The sequence below is a fragment of the Gymnoscopelus microlampas genome (assembly GCF_963454915.1).
Source record: "Gymnoscopelus microlampas genome assembly, chromosome: 22".
Taxonomy (NCBI): Eukaryota; Metazoa; Chordata; class Actinopteri; order Myctophiformes; family Myctophidae; genus Gymnoscopelus; species Gymnoscopelus microlampas.
The window spans coordinates 31540350-31557849 of NC_139959.1; the positions used below are offsets into that span (position 1 = coordinate 31540350).

The 17500-nt window shown below is 44.9% G+C and overlaps 3 protein-coding genes and 1 pseudogene across 5 annotated transcripts in view; all 4 read right to left on the reverse strand.

Annotated features, from left to right (window-relative positions):
• Positions 1-7183, reverse strand: part of LOC311039038 (uncharacterized protein) — a gene marked incomplete at its 5' end in the record, with an annotated part of 25642 nt that extends 18459 nt beyond the window's left edge. Inside the window, 5 exons of the mRNA XM_084048680.1 lie at positions 305-415; positions 991-1101; positions 4815-4925; positions 6738-6848; positions 7139-7183. Coding sequence (XP_083904806.1) covers positions 305-415; positions 991-1101; positions 4815-4925; positions 6738-6848; positions 7139-7183 — 489 coding nt within the window. The remainder of the gene's footprint in view (positions 1-304; positions 416-990; positions 1102-4814; positions 4926-6737; positions 6849-7138) is intronic.
• The window catches only part of nebl (nebulette), a 155742-nt gene that overhangs the window by 26280 nt on the left and 111962 nt on the right, over positions 1-17500 (reverse strand). The gene's annotated exons all lie outside the window — the stretch shown is intronic.
• On the reverse strand, positions 8673-9614 carry LOC311039419 (dehydrogenase/reductase SDR family member 7B-like; the record flags this gene model as incomplete). Its single annotated transcript, XM_084049300.1, has 1 exon — positions 8673-9614. The coding sequence occupies one exon, from the start codon at positions 9612-9614 to the stop codon at positions 8673-8675; it is 942 nt and encodes a 313-aa protein (XP_083905426.1).
• LOC311039421 (dehydrogenase/reductase SDR family member 7B-like) lies at positions 16445-17361 on the reverse strand (annotated as a pseudogene). The gene has a single exon. The product of its transcript is annotated as a dehydrogenase/reductase SDR family member 7B-like (transcript).

The window sequence follows — 17500 nt, forward strand, 5'->3', positions numbered from 1 at the left end:
GATTTGAGTTACAAATGTTTGCTTTAAAAATATATATATATTCAAAGATTTGCACACATTTTCAAGATTTTTCCAAAAATAGCAGATCTTCAAGCTCATAGCGTGCGCGGCACTCAGTGCTTTTTCCCACTTGCGCTATGAGCTTGTATATCTGCTATTTTTGAATAGCAGTAGAAATCTAAAGTGACACAGATGCGTTCCCGGATTGAATGGTTAACTACTTTTGGCTCTGGGTTAGAGTTGGCTCGTATCTCTCTGTGTTCTATCTAATACTGCGTGTCAGAGTTAAGGTGTGTGTCCTCACATCGCTCTGGTTCCTGGACAGTTCTTTGTTGAGCACCGTCTCGATGGTCTGAGGCATGTGGGAGTACAGACTCGTCTCTGCCTCCTTCTTGCTCTGTGCACGGTAGTCCTTCTGCAAACGCAAACGACACACAGACGTTTGATTAATTTTTGCGACCTGACACAACATCAACACGTTCACACTGTATTCACCTAACATAAAAGACTATTAACACTGCCAAAGACGTTTTAAAACGTCTTTTATTCACTCTCTATTCACTTCCTGGTTAAAGTATTTGGGAAATATTCTGTATCTCGGCTCCTGTTGCTGTGATGCAACTTTGGCGAGACATGCTATTTTCAACGGCGTATCAGTAACAGGGGTCTCCCTGTCTCTCCATCTCTATGATAAACAGAAAATACATTTTCAGGTAGGTGACAACATTTCAGCCAATCAGGAGGAGGACCCACTTGTTTAATCTGTATACTGACTGAGTTCTCTCTCCTGATCGGATAAATTGGTATTCCGACCTGAAAATACATTTTCTGTTTAATCCAAAGAAAATCACTCACCCTACCTTTAAATGTTATAGGACATATGAGAGACAACACACAAACAAAAACCTGTAAACACACACGCACACACACATTTGTGTCCACGCACGCACGCACACACGCACGTACACATGCACGCACACACGCACCTACCTCACTGTGTAGATGAGACATTTCCTTGGCATGTTGACTGTCTTTGGTCTCTGACAGTACAGAGTACAGCGAGTTCACCAGATCCTTCTTCCCAGCCTCCTTATATTTGCTCTGAAAACACAAACAACATCAAACTACATCAAACAACACCGCGTTGCAGGTGCAGGTACCCGTGTGCGCCAAAATGTTTGCCAAAGGTGGGCTTGTCGCTCCAGCCCTCTGCGTAGGAGAGGCTTGTCTGAAAATGCTTTCTACTGCACTGTTTCAGATTCATGTCACATCTACAACTGCTAGTTTAAAACGTTGTACTTTCCACAGAGTTGCACTAGAGTCTGTTTCTGTCAATCTCAAGCGGTGTCATATGTCACTTGCTGATGAAACGGTTGCTATGTGGGCGACTGGCCGCCGCTGCAGCGACTGCAAAAGAAACCTTTCGCTTCATGCCAGCGGGGCGACGGGTGCTGCCGCCGCATCGCGTTTCGGCACCCTTTTAACGCTACTTCAGCAACGTAGTACAATATTTGCCTCTGGGATGTAAATATAAAGTAAATGTATTGCAAATTGGAAATACTCTAGTAAAGTAAAAAGTCAAACTCAAAATTGTACTTAAAGGGTAAGACCACTTTGGTAGAGGTTTGGGTTGTGTAGTTACCTTGCCATGATGTAACCCCAAAGGTGGGCAAGAAATAAAAAATAATTGCTCCATTGATTAGAAATTGATAATTCAAAATATGCTCCTCATTGACTTACATTGTACGGTAAAACAGCTCTCAAAGTCACTCTTTTAGCACATAAATGAACCCAAACGTAGTTGATTCAGACAATATAGAACATCACCAAACCCAGTACTGTTTGTTTTTTTAATAAAAATGTCAACTTCCTGTTGATTTTACTATTTGAAGATCCGGATCCGGATCCGCCGATCCAGTCCGGGTTTTCTACTTATTAAAAATGGCAAAATCAACAGTAAGTTGACATTTTTATAAAAAAAAAAAACAGTACTGGGTTTGATGATGTTCTATATTGTCTGAATCAACTTTGTTTATGTTCGTTTACATGCTAAAAGAGCGACTTTGAGAGCTGTTTTACTGTACAATGTAAGTCAATGGGGAGCATATTTTGAATGATCAATTTCTAAACAATGGAGCAATTATTTTTGATTTCTTGTCCACCTTTGGAGTAACATCATGGCGAGGTAACTATACAACCCAGACCTCTACCAAAGTGGTCTTGCCCTTTAACACATTGAGTGCCATAAACGGTCCGGACCGTTTTTGGCCCATTTTTTGCGGCGCTAGCCGCTCTATACGGATCCTGCTCTATACCTGACTTTGTCCGTGTTCACCGTCAACGTTCTGATTGGTCAGACCCGTCAACGTTCTGATTGGTCAGACCCGTCAACGGTCTGATTGGTCAGACCCGTCAACAAAGTGATTGGTCAAGCTTCACGTGACACATGGCTATAAACACATTATAAACACATATCGATGACATAATGTATCAAAGGCGCCGCTACCTTCACAAAGGGTGTGATTTTTTTTGTTATACGTGGGGCCCACGTGGGGCTTTGGGATCATCCAAGGAGTCTCTGAGAAGGAGAGGCCGGATGTCGATCCATGTCAAAAATGCTTCCGCTCGGCCGCTCCAATGTTAACTCCTTGAATAAAAGCTTAATATCTCCATTTCTTTTTAACGTGGTGGAAGTGAGCCGTTTTCGATCGGCGATCACTCTGCAGTGGAGGATCGCGTTAGAAATATTATTGTTCCAGGCGTTCCAGGCGTCTCGCACGCACGCTTTGTTTACATGCACTTCCGCGTTGGGGCTTCTACAGCACGAAACATATCAACGTAAGTGGATGGAAGATATGCTGGCACTGAACGTACCCTATTTTAATAAACCTCTGGCACACAATGGCCCTCATTTATCAACGCGGTGCAGCCCGAATAATGAGCGTACGGCGTAATCACCGCACCTTTCGGCATTTATCAATAAATCCTGACGTGGGCTTTTTCCTACGGTACGCTGAGATCTCACGTCTGGTCGAGACCAGTTGTTGACGTTGGCTGCGCCCGTTTATTCCATCCTAGAGCTGCGGAGCAGCAGTGTCTCACCGTCTGACAAGCATCTGGACACATAATCCACTCCTAGTCCTAAATGTGTATATCTACACTAATAAATAATCGCTGTAAAAATATATTATTTTATAAAGTAATTTAAACAAACTGCTTTAACAGTCATTCAGATAAGATTGTAGATCTGTCTGTATTGAAAATAGCAGATATACAAGCTCACAAGCCAGCGTTGCATCGCGACGTGTTGTGAGCTTGTAGATCTGCTATTTTCAAAAATATACGAGCGCTTTTGCGCCGGCGGCCACCTTTTCATGGACAGTGAGGTCTACAAACTTACAGTGGCTTGTCCTATGTTATGGAGTTATGTCATAGAGAGTTATGTAGGCTACACAACCTGGCTGGGGTAAGGATATAAACCCGACGCTCCGATATTAACGTGGCAGCACGGAATCACTGCATTCCGCCCGAGTCTCATGTACCGCTACGCTACGGACATGGACATGAAAGACAAAGTTGGGCGGGCACGTGTGTGTGTGTGTGTGTGTGTGAGAGAGAGAGAGAGAGAGAGAGCGAGAGAGCAAGAGAGAGAGGCGTGTGCATGTGCGTGTGCGGTGAGGCCAGCGGGGGGGGGGGGGGGGGGGGGGGGGGCGGGGGTGGGGGGGGGACTGTTTCTTATTGGCTTTTCATGTCTTTGGTCGTATTCTGGTTCGTCTTCATGTCGTAAAATCGGGGCGTTTTTGAGAATATTTAAGGGCGTGTTATTTAAATGACGCTCGTTTCAGCCGTGACATTTATCAACGCTAGGACCAAGTGTAAGCTCGGATCAGCTGTGTAGGATGCGTTGATAAATGTGACTTCGACGTTGGTGTACGGCCGAATATATGGAAAAATATACGCCGGTTTATACGCTGCGTTGATAAATGAGGGCCAATGTGTTAAGTACAGTACTTAAGTACATGTACTTAGTTACTTTCCATCACTGGTGTTTGGTACCCCCCCCCCCGCCAGAGCTTGGTGCCAAGGGCTGCAGCCCTAAAGCCCGCGTGTGAAGCCGGGCCTGGGTACCTGACCAGGCATCAAATTATGATTACAGAGTTACCCACCTCACTGTGAGTGTCAGCCATCTCTTTAACGAACTGGGTCTGCAGGGTTTCGGGAAGCAGCGAGTACAGAGTACTGGACAGATCCTCTTTGTCCGTCTTGTACTGCATAATGTAACAACACACACACACACACACACACACACACACACACACACACACACACACACACACACACACACACACGTTCTTGTTGGCAAGCAATGCCATCACACTATAGGGACTATAAATTAGGCTCCAGGTTCATGTCTCTTAAGTCTAAGTTTAAAACCGGGAAAGTATTTGTCATTTTAGATTTTGCGTTGGCTATTAATAAATAGCAGATCTACAAGCTCACAGCGCATCACTTTGTGCCATGCTGCGAGCTTGTACATCTGCTATTTTTGAACATTTTCGAAAAATCTTGAAAGTGTGAGAACTACTGATTTAGAAGGTTTTTGTAAAATCTGCCTCAGGTCTAAATGGGTTAAAATTACTTTGTACGCTGTTGACACAGACCGAAAATAGCCAATCAGGTATTGTCTGTGCGTGACACCGGTGCTTACCAAGTAATATACATCAGGCTTTATTCTGACCATGCACTTTGTTATTTGCTCTGGTTAAGATCGTCTGATAAATGCCTACAATTGTGAATCGTAAAAACACACACACCTGACCCTGTAGTTCTAAGATGTGTTTAGCAAACTCCGTCTCCAGGGTTTCTGGCATCTGATGGAAAACACAGGTACTGATCTCCTGCTTCCCCTTCTGCTTGTACTTGTTCTGTGGCGCGCGCACACGCACACGCGCACACACACACACACACACACACACACACACACACACACACACACACACACACACACAAGAGATAAATATCGTCATAAAACATAGTAGCACGATATCAATAACAACCACGTAGATGTGGACAAGACGTGGTTAAGGGCCCTATCTTACACTCAGTGCAAAACAGCACACATATTCTGATGCATGACTCTGAACATGTGCCTCAATAGCTCTTTCATTGCCAGACTTATTTCAGACTGTGTCGTCCCAGTGCCAGGAAAATGGTGCATTTTTCCTCCGTTTGATTTTTAACATTGAAGTGAATGGAGCAGCAATTTTTTGGATAGCGTTATCTCCTAGTTGCTTTGAGATAAACAAAAAAAAACAAGAAAAAAAATATATATATTAAGAAAAAATATATATTAAAATTTTTATTTATTTATGTATTTATTTATTAATAATTCCCGTTTTTCCGTCATTGGTCATGATAGCCATAGTACCATCGGACGGGAATTCCCGTTTTTGGCAGTCAAAGAGATAGTAGTATTCCACCTCCCGTTTCCACTTTTGCTCCATTTGCGGTGAGTGGCGAGCATTTATTTTCCAAGGTTCCGAGGTTATGCTGAAAGCGTCTCCTAATGCTGTCGGCACTGGACGGCCAGTGTTGATTTTGACAGCACATTTTGATTTAGTTTTAGTCAGTCTTTTGAATAAAATTCCATTTAGTTTTAGTCATATTTTAGTCACCTGAAATGTTTTAGTTTTTTTAGTCGACTAAAATGTATTTTGGCGGGCCTTGATGGTGTCGTAATGGCTGATGTTACTTGGTTGCATGCTGAAAATAGGCGATCTACAAGTTCACAACGCGTCGCAGCGTGACGCGTTGTGATTTTCAGAGCACAACACTCCAGTGCAAACAAATATAAAATGACTTGTCTTTTAGTTCTACTGGATCTCTTCTCCACTAGTCACTCCCTTACATTTTAGTCTACCGGTAGTTTTTATTTGTTGACAAAATTGTCAATATATTTAGTCTTAGTTTTAGTCATCATAGCTTAGTTTTTATTTAGTTTTTCGTCAGTGAAAAAAGGTAGTCAACCAACATTTTTCGTCATAGTTTTAGTCGACGAAATCAACACTGCATTCAGGTGATTCCAGAAGGCGTGGACAGACTGGACACGTGTGTGAGCAGATCCGTTAACTCATCAGGAAAACAGTTCTCGCTTGTCCTCCAACTTGTCCAATCTTATTTATCTTATTTAAATACCAATTTGCAAGGTGCAGGAGCACTTGGCTCTTAAAGGCAATGGGAGATTACACTGATTGCTTTGATTAATGCTACGGGCAAAACACACCAATTACTAATTCATAGACTAAACCTACACCCACTTTGTACATTCCTTACTTTGTTCCCAGATTATGCGCCGTTTAACAAGCAGAGTTGGACATGCCCAGATGTGCTTGCACCATGTGTTTTAGACCATGCGCTACTGACCAGTTAATTAGGGCCTGAAAACATTATTTTAGTCAAACCAGCCCCCCACCTCAAACTGTTTACTGAACATATTTTCTTTTTTTAAAAACTGCTTATATGATGTTCTGCATAGTAGTGTATTTCTGTCTGTGATTTACTGTCACTATGAATTGAGTACAAAGGACCCCAATGGAAACAAGCCAATGGCTTTCTTGGGTCTTTTAATTCCTATTAGCTGACCTTGTATTGAACCGTACTTTCATGTGTTTTTTTCTGCAAACTTCTAATAAAGTATTCAATCAATCAATCAAAACAAATGTAATGTTTCTACTCACGTTACTCTGTAAGTCCATGACAGATTTAACAAACTGCATCTCAGCCGTCTCAGGAAGCAGAGAGTAAAGATTAGAACTCAACTCCTTCTTACTGCCTTCTTTATACTTGACCTGGGGAGGAGAGGAGAGGAGAGGAGAGGAGAGGAGAGGAGAGGAGAGGAGAGGAGCAATCGTACCAATTGTGAAACCAGCCTGAGAGTACAATTAACCTCTAGAAACCCACCATGGGAAACAAATATAAGTAGATAAACAAGGATAAGGGTGTGAGTGTGAGTGTGAGTGTGAGTGTGTGTGTGTGTGTGTGTGTGTGTGTGTGTGTGTGTGTGTGTGTGTGTGTGTGTGTGTGTGTGTGTGTGTGTGTGTGTGTGTGCGTGCGCGCGTGTGTGTGTGTGTGCGTGTACCTGGCTCTGTAACTCAGTGGCCTCTTTAGCGTGTTGGGTATCCATTGTTTCGGGTAACAGATGGTATAGACTGCTGGCTGTGGTCTTCTTCCCTGCTTCTTTATATTTGGCCTGCGTGGAAAACACCAGCAAGAGATTAGATAACAACCACAACACAACCATAATAATGGACGAAGGGAGCCGTGACGTCACCCATTAGTTCCTACAGACCAGTTTTGAAGTCACTCTTTCAGCTAATTCAAACCCACCATCTTGAATGGAACCAGAAAACGAATGCTATTCGGTGGAAGGGCAGCAAGAGTGGGTCTTCACTCCGTACAAAAACACATATTATAATAATTAAAAGAAGACATTATAATTGGTCCTCACTAATGCTCATTATAAAATGGTACCGTTTTCGTCTACTCACTCTGTGTCTCGCTGTGGACATTTCAGAAACCCGCCTACCAGTGACATCATCGGTATACAGTAGGGCTTTCACCAACTAGTCGACTAGTTGATTAAAACAAATAAATAAAAATATATATATTTTTTTTTTGCATTGTTTTAATGCCATTACTATTATTATTATCCTCCTGCCTTTATTTTTTATCAAAAGGGGGACAAACGTATGCCCAATAATAGCCTATCATCAATGGGGAATAAGCTAATAGAAACTGCAGGCTTTCTATTCCTGGAAAGTTGCTACTATATGCTATTAATGTGTGTGTCTGTGTGTTTCTATGTGCAGGACGTGGCTGAAAATGAGCACTTGTGCTTAGCTACTACCCTGGGTAAAAAAAGAATTAAAAAAACTACATAAGCATCTAAAACTTGACACACGCATCGGAGAGAACCCGAAGGAGTGCGGTGCTCGCCGTTGAGTCGGTCAGATGGAAGGTTGTCCAGAACTGCCCATCCGGCCGATATTGCCATACATAGGCATATATGGAGATCTGGCCAAACCGACCGATAGGTATCCATTGATGACATCAGGGGTCTCCATATATTGCCATAAAAGGTACACAGATGGACAAACAGCTAGAAATATACAGAGATCTCCATATAAGGGCATAAACGGGACACAGACAGGTACAACTGGTACTCTGATGACAGGTATTGCATAACCGAGTGGGGCATGCATTCCTAGATTGTATTGTTCCCGACTAACTTGTATTGTTCCCGTATCGTTCCCAAGTAGGCTGGTGCAATTTATTCTGAAGTTTATTTGTCTGAAAGAGACACTCATGTAAGTTGACGGGAATCTCATGAACTCAATGAAGAAAGACTAGTAAGTCTATGATTGTAAAATGTAATATTTCACCACCCTTGGAATGGATATGGTATATAAATGTATGTAAACACTGTTAAACAATCCCTTTTTACTTTTTTCTTTTCTTTTTTACTTGAACCCACATGCTCTGTGTTCCATTTGTATACACTCAGAGTTATGAAGGAAGTAAGGAAGAGGCCCAATTTATTTCCAATATGGCTGCTGTGCATGAAGCCTATTAACAGCTTCACACATGCCGCTTCAACCGCGTACCTCTGTGTCTCATTCAGCTTTAGGCGTTTCTTCCTTGCGAGCGCGTGAGGACATGAGTTTGAAGAAGAGTGCGGGCCACAGCGTGCGGAGGTAGACGGCAAGGGTGGGCAGCGCCTCGGCCAGCAGGACGTCTTTACTCCTCTGACGGACAGCCTTCAGAACTGCCCGGGCCACGTCGCCAGGGTCTCGGCCCGTCGCCGTGGTCTCGTCTAAAACTCCATACTTGGAGCCGTCCCCGGTGACGGCATTGAGCGACAGGTTGGTTCGGATGTAACCAGGGCTGATGACGGTCACTGGGACCCCGTAGCGCTCTACCTCTGCTCTCAAGCAGTCAAAGTAGGCCTGGGTGGCATGCTTGGAGGCGGCATACGCTGATCTGTAAGGAATAGCTATTTTCCCCTGAACACTGCTGATGACCACGATATGACCACTGCCACGGCAAACCATGGAGGGCAGGATGGCTTGTGTAAGAGCGACCGGCCCAAAGTGATTTGTATCCATGACGTTCCGCTGCACCGACAGATGCGTCTCGAGGATGCTGCCCCGGTAGCTGATGCCGGCATTATTGACGAGGACGTCCACCTGGCCGTAACACCTCAACACCTCTTCTGCTGCGCTCTGCACTGCGTCGGTGTCAGCCAGGTCAAAGGTCACCACGCAGGGGGTGTGCGTCTGCTGTCGCCGAATGTCTGACAGGCTTTCTGCAAGTTCCTGGACCACTGCCTGTAGCCGGGTGGCCTCTCGTCCACAGAGTACCAGTCGAGCTCCTGCGGCGTGGAAAACACGCGCGCACTCTTTCCCCAGGCCAGAGCTGGCTCCTGTGACGACCACTACAGCATCCTGGATAGTAGCTCCCGCTCGGAGACGGACGAGCATACGATAAAGAAGCAAAACGCCGACGCTGCCTAAGACCAAAGGCAACATGCCGCCTGCTGCCATCACACGCTCCATGAGCCGTGGCCCCGCCCCCGTTACGCCACACAACCTATCCAGAAGATAATAAGGTTTATAATACTAGCAACAGAAATATGTTATTAGCTAAGAAGCCAAAAAGAGAAGAGAGAGCACACCTGTGTTGATGAGGTGCTGGCCACGGCAGGTAACAGTGTTGACAAAGGATGAGGCCACACAGCTCTTAGCCGCGATGCAAAACGTTAATTAAAAATAAACGCTTCGACAGTAAAGTCTTCCTCAGGGTTTAGGGTTAGCTAATAAGCCAACACTAAATAGCCTGTAGATGTCACCAACAGCCCACTTGAGTTGTTGTGGTGGTGGTGGTGGTACACTGAGGTCCAAGTCCAGTCTAGCATTTCTAATTTTGGAGACATTGACAATGCCTCTCAGCCAATAAACATACAAGGAACTGTGACATCACTGTGATTTGTGATATTACCACCTACATAAAAGAGAGACAGACAGTGCAAGACATTCAGTTAGTGTGAGTTAAGTGTTTGTTTCATATAACAAATGTTCTAGATTCTCTTACGGCTAGTCACTCAAACTGCGAAAACATGCAGATCTTCGTCAAGACCCTCACTGGCAAGACCATCACCCTGGAGGTTGAACCAAGTGATAACATTGAGAATGTCAAGGCCAAAATACAGGATAAAGAAGGCATTCCCCCCGACCAGCAGAGGCTCATATTTGCTGGCAAGCAACTCGAAGATGGTCGCACCCTTTCTGACTACAACATCCAGAAAGAATCAACCCTCCACCTTGTGCTGCGTCTGAGGGGAGGAATGCAGATCTTCGTCAAGACCCTCACTGGTAAGACCATCACCCTGGAGGTTGAACCAAGTGATAACATCGAGAACGTCAAGGCAAAGATACAGGATAAAGAAGGCATTCCCCCTGACCAGCAAAGGCTCATCTTTGCTGGAAAGCAACTCGAAGATGGTCGCACCCTTTCTGACTACAACATCCAGAAAGAATCAACCCTCCACCTCGTGCTGCGTCTGAGGGGAGGAATGCAGATCTTCGTCAAGACGCTCACTGGCAAGACCATCACCCTGGAGGTTGAACCAAGTGATAACATTGAGAATGTCAAGGCCAAAATACAGGATAAAGAAGGCATTCCCCCCGACCAGCAAAGGCTCATCTTTGCTGGAAAGCAACTCGAAGACGGTCGCACCCTTTCTGATTACAACATCCAGAAGGAATCAACCCTCCACCTCGTGCTGCGTCTGAGGGGAGGAATGCAGATCTTCGTCAAGACGCTCACTGGCAAGACCATCACCCTGGAGGTTGAACCAAGTGATAACATTGAGAATGTCAAGGCCAAAATACAGGATAAAGAAGGCATTCCCCCCGACCAGCAAAGGCTCATCTTTGCTGGAAAGCAACTCGAAGACGGTCGCACCCTTTCTGATTACAACATCCAGAAAGAATCAACCCTCCACCTCGTGCTGCGTCTGAGGGGAGGAATGCAGATCTTCGTCAAGACACTCACTGGCAAGACCATCACCCTGGAGGTTGAATGAAGTGATAACATTGAGAACGTCAAGGCGAAGATACAGGATAAAGAAGGTATTCCCCCTGACCAGCAAAGGCTCATCTTTGCTGGAAAGCAACTCGAAGACGGTCGCACCCTTTCTGATTACAACATCCAGAAAGAATCAACCCTCCACCTTGTGCTGCGTCTGAGGGGAGGGCAGTAAATGGTTCCATAATTCTAAATAATTGCCAAAATATATCGACCAAACAATAAATAAAAAAATCACACCCTGTGTGAAGGTAGCGGCGCCTTTGAATACATTATGTCATCGATATGTGTTTATAATGTGTTTATAGCCATGTGTCATGTGAAGCTTGACCAATCACTTTGTTGACGGGTCTGACCAATCAGAGCGTCGACGACAGATAAAGTTAAATTGAGGATCTAACTTTAAATAACTTACCTAGAAGGAGACTTTAGCCAAATAAAAATATATACAAAAAAAAACATGAGGAAATAAAAAATAAACCTTGACATCATAGTGATGTCATGAATAGTCCCCTTGCCTGACAAATCACAACCTTGACGGGCCTGACCAATCAGAACCTTGACGGGCCTGACCAATCAGAACCTTAACGGACTCTTGGATTCTCGATCGTCTCTATCAAACCATTCTGTCATAACGGATGACTGGGTCCCGAACTCAGACTTTCTATACATTCACCCTTCATCTGTTCTTGTATCTTTCTCTTTCTATTCGTCATATTAACTTTAAATAACTTACCTAGACGGAGACTTTAGCCAATTGAATAATAAGATGAAGTCATTGTCATCGTTTATATAGACATCGAATTCTATATTCATGACATCATAGTGATGTCATGAATAGTGACCAATCACAACTTTGGCGCACCTGACCAATCAGAACGTTGACGCACCTGACCAATCAGAACGTTGACGCACCTGACCAATCAGAACGTTGACGCAAAAGCCAGGCATAGAGGGCTAATATCCGCTCTATACCTAAAGGTATAGAGCGGCTAGCGCCGCTAATAAAATGAATACAAATACAACAGCTGGTCATCTGTTCATGTGAATCAGAGGATGTAAATTGTATTCTAAAACATAAAAGAAAATAAAAATACATAAAAAGGGGCGCATGGGGTGGTTCACTGAGTAAGAGCGCATATCATGATATATGCAGTCAAGTACCTCAAACTGGGGTCAGCTGCGGGGAAGGACTATAGCTTTTACTCAGTGACCCACTGTGTCCAATGATAAAAATAATAAAAACATTGTCTCTCCAAGTCCAACCCTACGTCCTCGTCGTGAGAGGTGGAAGCAGGTAATGCTGACCAACAGGGCTCTGGTAAAACTAGGCTAATCACATGTGCAGTGGATGATTCCACTCTTGCAAAAAATGCAATCCCTAAAGTGTGGGAGTGAGTCAGTGAGTGAGTGGGCAGTAGGTCAGATCTATCTCCATTTCTGTCTGTCTGTCTGTGTCCCTTTTATGCCCATACAGTATACGGAGATCTCCGTATCTGTCTTTCCGACTGTGTGTGTGTATCCTTTATGTCCAAATATGGAGATTCTGATGTCATCAATACTGATATCATAGTACTGATCATCACAGAGGACCCGAGGGCGTGATGCGCCCAGTGGGAAGTCCGTCGGAACAGCGGATCTAAAACACAAATCAGCAGATCCCCATATACAGGCATTTAGAAGACGCTCTTATCCTGCGCGACTTCAATAAGCAAGGTAAACGCATACATGGAGAGAGACAGTAAACTAGGATCACAAGTAAAACAAGAACATTAGTCTAAATAATGTACTTTCAAAATAATACCCTAGCATCAGTCTAAGCAATATACCCTTATCAAAATAATAATCTGTACATAGGATAGATAGTATACTACTTGTCAGCTCCCAGGTTTTAATGTGTGTGTCTGTCTGTGTGTTTCTATGTGCAGGGCTTGCTGAAAATGAGCACTTGTTCTCGGCTACTACCCTGGGTAAATAATAGGGATGCGCGATATATCGGCCGATATAGTCGTTTTTTAATTAATCGGTATCGGTCCGATATCAAAATTGCGCCGATGTGAACAGCCGATGATTGCCTCTGTGTCTCGCTGCTGCAGCTGCAGGACTCAAGAGTGTGTGTGTGTGTGTGTGTGTCTGTGTGTGTGTGTGTGTGTGTGTGTGTGTGTGTCTGGGTGGGGAATAGGTGTCGGGTTTCACATGTTGTACGGACTGCCTCTCATTCACTCAGACAGAGAGAGGCTGAGTGTGTGTCGTTGTGAGCGCTGCTCGGTGCTCGCGTGTTGCTCCACTCGTTAATTAATTTGCTTCAGGTGTGTAAGCCGAGCGAAGCCTATTAAAGTGCTCGTTGGGCAAAAAGCAGAGCCTCCGCGACCGTGTTGGTGAACAAACATAGCAGTAATTGGGCGCTGTTTGGCAATACTTGTTGCTATAGAGCTGCATGCTAATGAGTGCTAAGTGCTAACAAGTAACAACAAACAAATGTCTGCTATTAAGCACGCGCGTTTTTCAGAATGGATAAAACTTTTTTTTTTTATCGATCATAGCGACATCGGTTATATCGGTTATCGGCCATAACAGCAATATATTATATCGGATATCGATATCGGCCCAAAATGTCACATCGGTGCATCCCTAGTAAATAAAGAAAAAGAAAAACGTCTTTGATGTATTCATGAAATTCTTTTGGAAAATTATTCAATTTGTTTTGAATTCACAAAAGATTTTGTGGATTTTTTTGGAGATAAAAAAAAGAAAAGTGTTTTAAATAATAATAATTAATAAGGGATATTTACTCGTGACCCATGAAAATGTGTCTGCGACCCACAAATGGGTGTTTGGGAACAGTGGTATAGCCACTCTGCCAAACTGGTGTTCTTTATTTTTCAATATTTAGTTTATTTGTCTGAAAGAGACACTCATGTTAGTTGACGGGATCTCATGAACTCAATGACGAAAGACTAGTAAGTCTATGATTGTAAAATGTAATATTTCACTACCCTTGGAATGGATAGTATATACATGTATGTAGACATTGTTAAAGGAAACCTTTTTTTCTTATGAATAATGGTGAATGAAAGAAGGCTTTGTACTGCCCTAAACCTTCTCCGTCGGCAGAGAGATTCCCAAGTATTATTCCCATTGTTGTGGATGTGGGTGTGTCAGTGATATTCCACCGATGATGTGCACGTTTGACTAATGACAGCTAGCCTGGGAAGCAAAGCTTTTCGGGTCTATGATCCGGTCTGGAGTGGAAGTAGCCCTACGTCACCAGGCGCGTCATCCGCGTCATCAGGCGACCGGATCGCGACAATCCGGAAAGACGTCACCCCAAAATAGGTCCGTCCTATTAAATCCTTGATGATGCGGCGTAGTTGCCAGACCCAGAGGGTCGGCCTACATGAGGCTTCGTCTGTCCCTCTTTCGTCCATATATGGGGATAATTGTCTGTCCCTCTTTCGTCCATATATGGGGATAATTGTCTGTCCCTCTCTTGTCCCTCTTTCGTCCATATATGGGGACGAAAGAATTGAATTCCTCGAAGTCCGGCCATTCAGATTTCAACCACTAGGGATCTGGCAGTACCAGGTCTCCTGGTCCTAGTTTAGCTTATTTTTGAGTGGTGCCAACCACTCCTATATCTGACTTGTCTGTGTGTCCGTGTGTATGTCCGTATGTCCAATAAACAAACATTGATGACAACATCAATACGGGGCTCATCAAAGGCACCACTCTCTTCACACAGGGTGTGATTCTTTAAATATAAATGTAAGTGTACTTTCCGGAGACTATTTAGCGTCTGTATTATCCGTATTATCCCACGGGGAAATTCTATTCCATTTAAATAGGGATTGGGGAACCAAAACAAAGCTGCACCGCAAAACCGGATCGTGACAATCCGGAAAGATGATCTTTTTTTTTTCAGTAGGCGTGGCCTAGACCGGATCATATGGGTCTTTAGTAACGCATACCAGGCTTTCCTCCGAGGTGGAAAGACTGGTGACGCGAGGTTAAATGACAGCCATATCTAACCTGCAAACAAATATGGTCCTCTCCTCGTCCCCTTTATCTTGAGAATCACGTATTGTAGGCTGGATAGGGAACACAGACGGATAACAACATGCAATGAAAGACAATGTTCTGGTAGTGGGCGGCAAAGAGGCCTGGTGCAGAGGGTAAAAAAGAGCAGACCAAGTACAGAGTGAAAAGTCAGGTTTTTACGAAGTATTGATGGTCCAAGTGGTTAAATGTCTGAAAACACACACCAACATGAATCCAACATTAGCCTGGTTCCAGACGAATCTGCCTTTGCAAAATTGCATGCACTTTAGCCCTCGGCAGATTACGTCTGGCCCCCCTCCATAGAGAATTTATTTCTCTCCCGCAGAGGTTGTGCGGGACCAACCAGGGCCCAGTATTCAAATGTGGGCGGGCTTATCAACAAGGAAGCACTTCTCTGATTGGTTCGTACAAGGAAGCACTACTCTGATTGGTTTAAGTCTAACCAATAGAGTCCGTTTGGATCTTTTTGAAACCGCCCCTTGGAAAAAAATCTATCGTTGATAGGGACCAGACTAATATCCACGCAGTGTGTCGTGTGATATTGTCTGGCCACGCGAGGCTAATCCAACATGGCAGTGCTATCAAACAAGTCCACGAAGCCATCCATGAAATCCACAAAAGAGCAGAATCTGCAACAAAATTCCACACAACATGTAGTGGGGGTCCCTGCTTCATCTCTCTCTCAACCAAGGAGTCCCCGGCCCAAAAAACGCCGAAGACCCCTGCAATAGGCTCTATGCACATCAGCCATATTGGAAAGAAATTGGGCCTCTTCTCACTTCCTTCACATGTGTTACCAATGATACTAATGAAGGCTCTGTTCCACTCTGGTCAAACAGAGTCAGGGTGCTGATATTGTGCATGTTCGATCAATGGAAACACTCTGCTACACCAGTGGGTCTCAAAGTGTGGTCCAGGGACCCTCATGGTTCCCTGAGGGGGTTCCAAATGGCCCCTTGCGGGTGTGTAACTCTGAGAATGCACAAATAGAACCAAATGGACCCGTAAGGGTCCATTTGGTTCCATTTGTATACACTCAGAGTTAAGGGGGTCCTTGAAATTAAAAGGTTTGAGAACCACTGTGCTACACTAAATGGAACAGAGCCTTCATTAGAATCATTGGTAACACATGTGAAGGAAGTAAGGAAGAGGCCCAATTTCTTTCCAATATGGCTGCTGTGAATAGAGCCTATTAACAGCTTCACACATGGCGCTTCAACCGCTTGCGTATCTCTGTGACTCATTCAGCTTTAGGTTCTTCTTCCTTGCGAGCGTGTGAGGACATGAGTCTGAAGAAGAGCGCGGGCCACAGCGTGCGGAGGTAGACGGCGAGGGTGGGCAGGCCGCGGCCAGCAGGACGTCTTTGCTCCTCTGGTGGACGGCCTTCAGAACTGCCCGGGCCACGTCCCCGGGGTCTCGGCCCGTCGCCGTGGTCTTGTCTAAAACTCCATACTTGGAGCCGTCCCCCGTGATGGCATTGAGCGACAAGTTGGTTCGGATGTAACCCGGGCTGATGACGGTCACCAGGACCCCGTAGCGCTCTACCTCTGCTCTCAAGCAGTCAAAGTAGGCCTGGGTGGCATGCTTGGAGGCGGCATAAGCTGATCTGTAAGGAATAGCTATTTTCCCCTGAACACTGCTGATGACCACGATATGGCCACTGCGACGGCGAACCATGGAGGGCAGGATGGCTTGTGTAAGAGCGACCGGCCCAAAGTGATTTGTATCCATGACGTTCCGCTGCACCGACAGATGCGTCTCGAGGATGCTGCCGCGGTAACTGATAGCGGCATTATTGACAAGGACTTCCACCTGGCCGTAACACCTCAACACCTCTTCTGCTGCGCTCTGCACTGCGTCAGTGTCAGCCAGGTCAAAGGTTCGTCTGCTGTCGCCGAATATCTGACAGGCTTTCTGCAAGTTCCTGGACCACTGCCTGTAGCCGGGTGGCATCTCGTCCACAGAGTACCAGTCGCGCTCCTGCGGCGTGGAAAACCCGCACACACTCTTTCCCCAGGCCAGAGCTGGCTCCTGTGATGACCACTACAGCATCCTGGATAGCAGCTCCCGCTCGGAGACGGACGAGCGTACGATAAAGCAGCAAAACGCCCATGCTGCCTAAGACTAAAGGCCTTATGTTGCCATCACGCGTTCCATGAACCGTGGCCCTGCCCGCACTATGCCACACAACCTATCCAGAACAGAATAAGGTTAAAAATATTAGCAACAGAAATATGTTATTAGCTAATAAGCCAACACTAAATAGCCTAAAGAAGTCACCACCCGCCCACTTGAG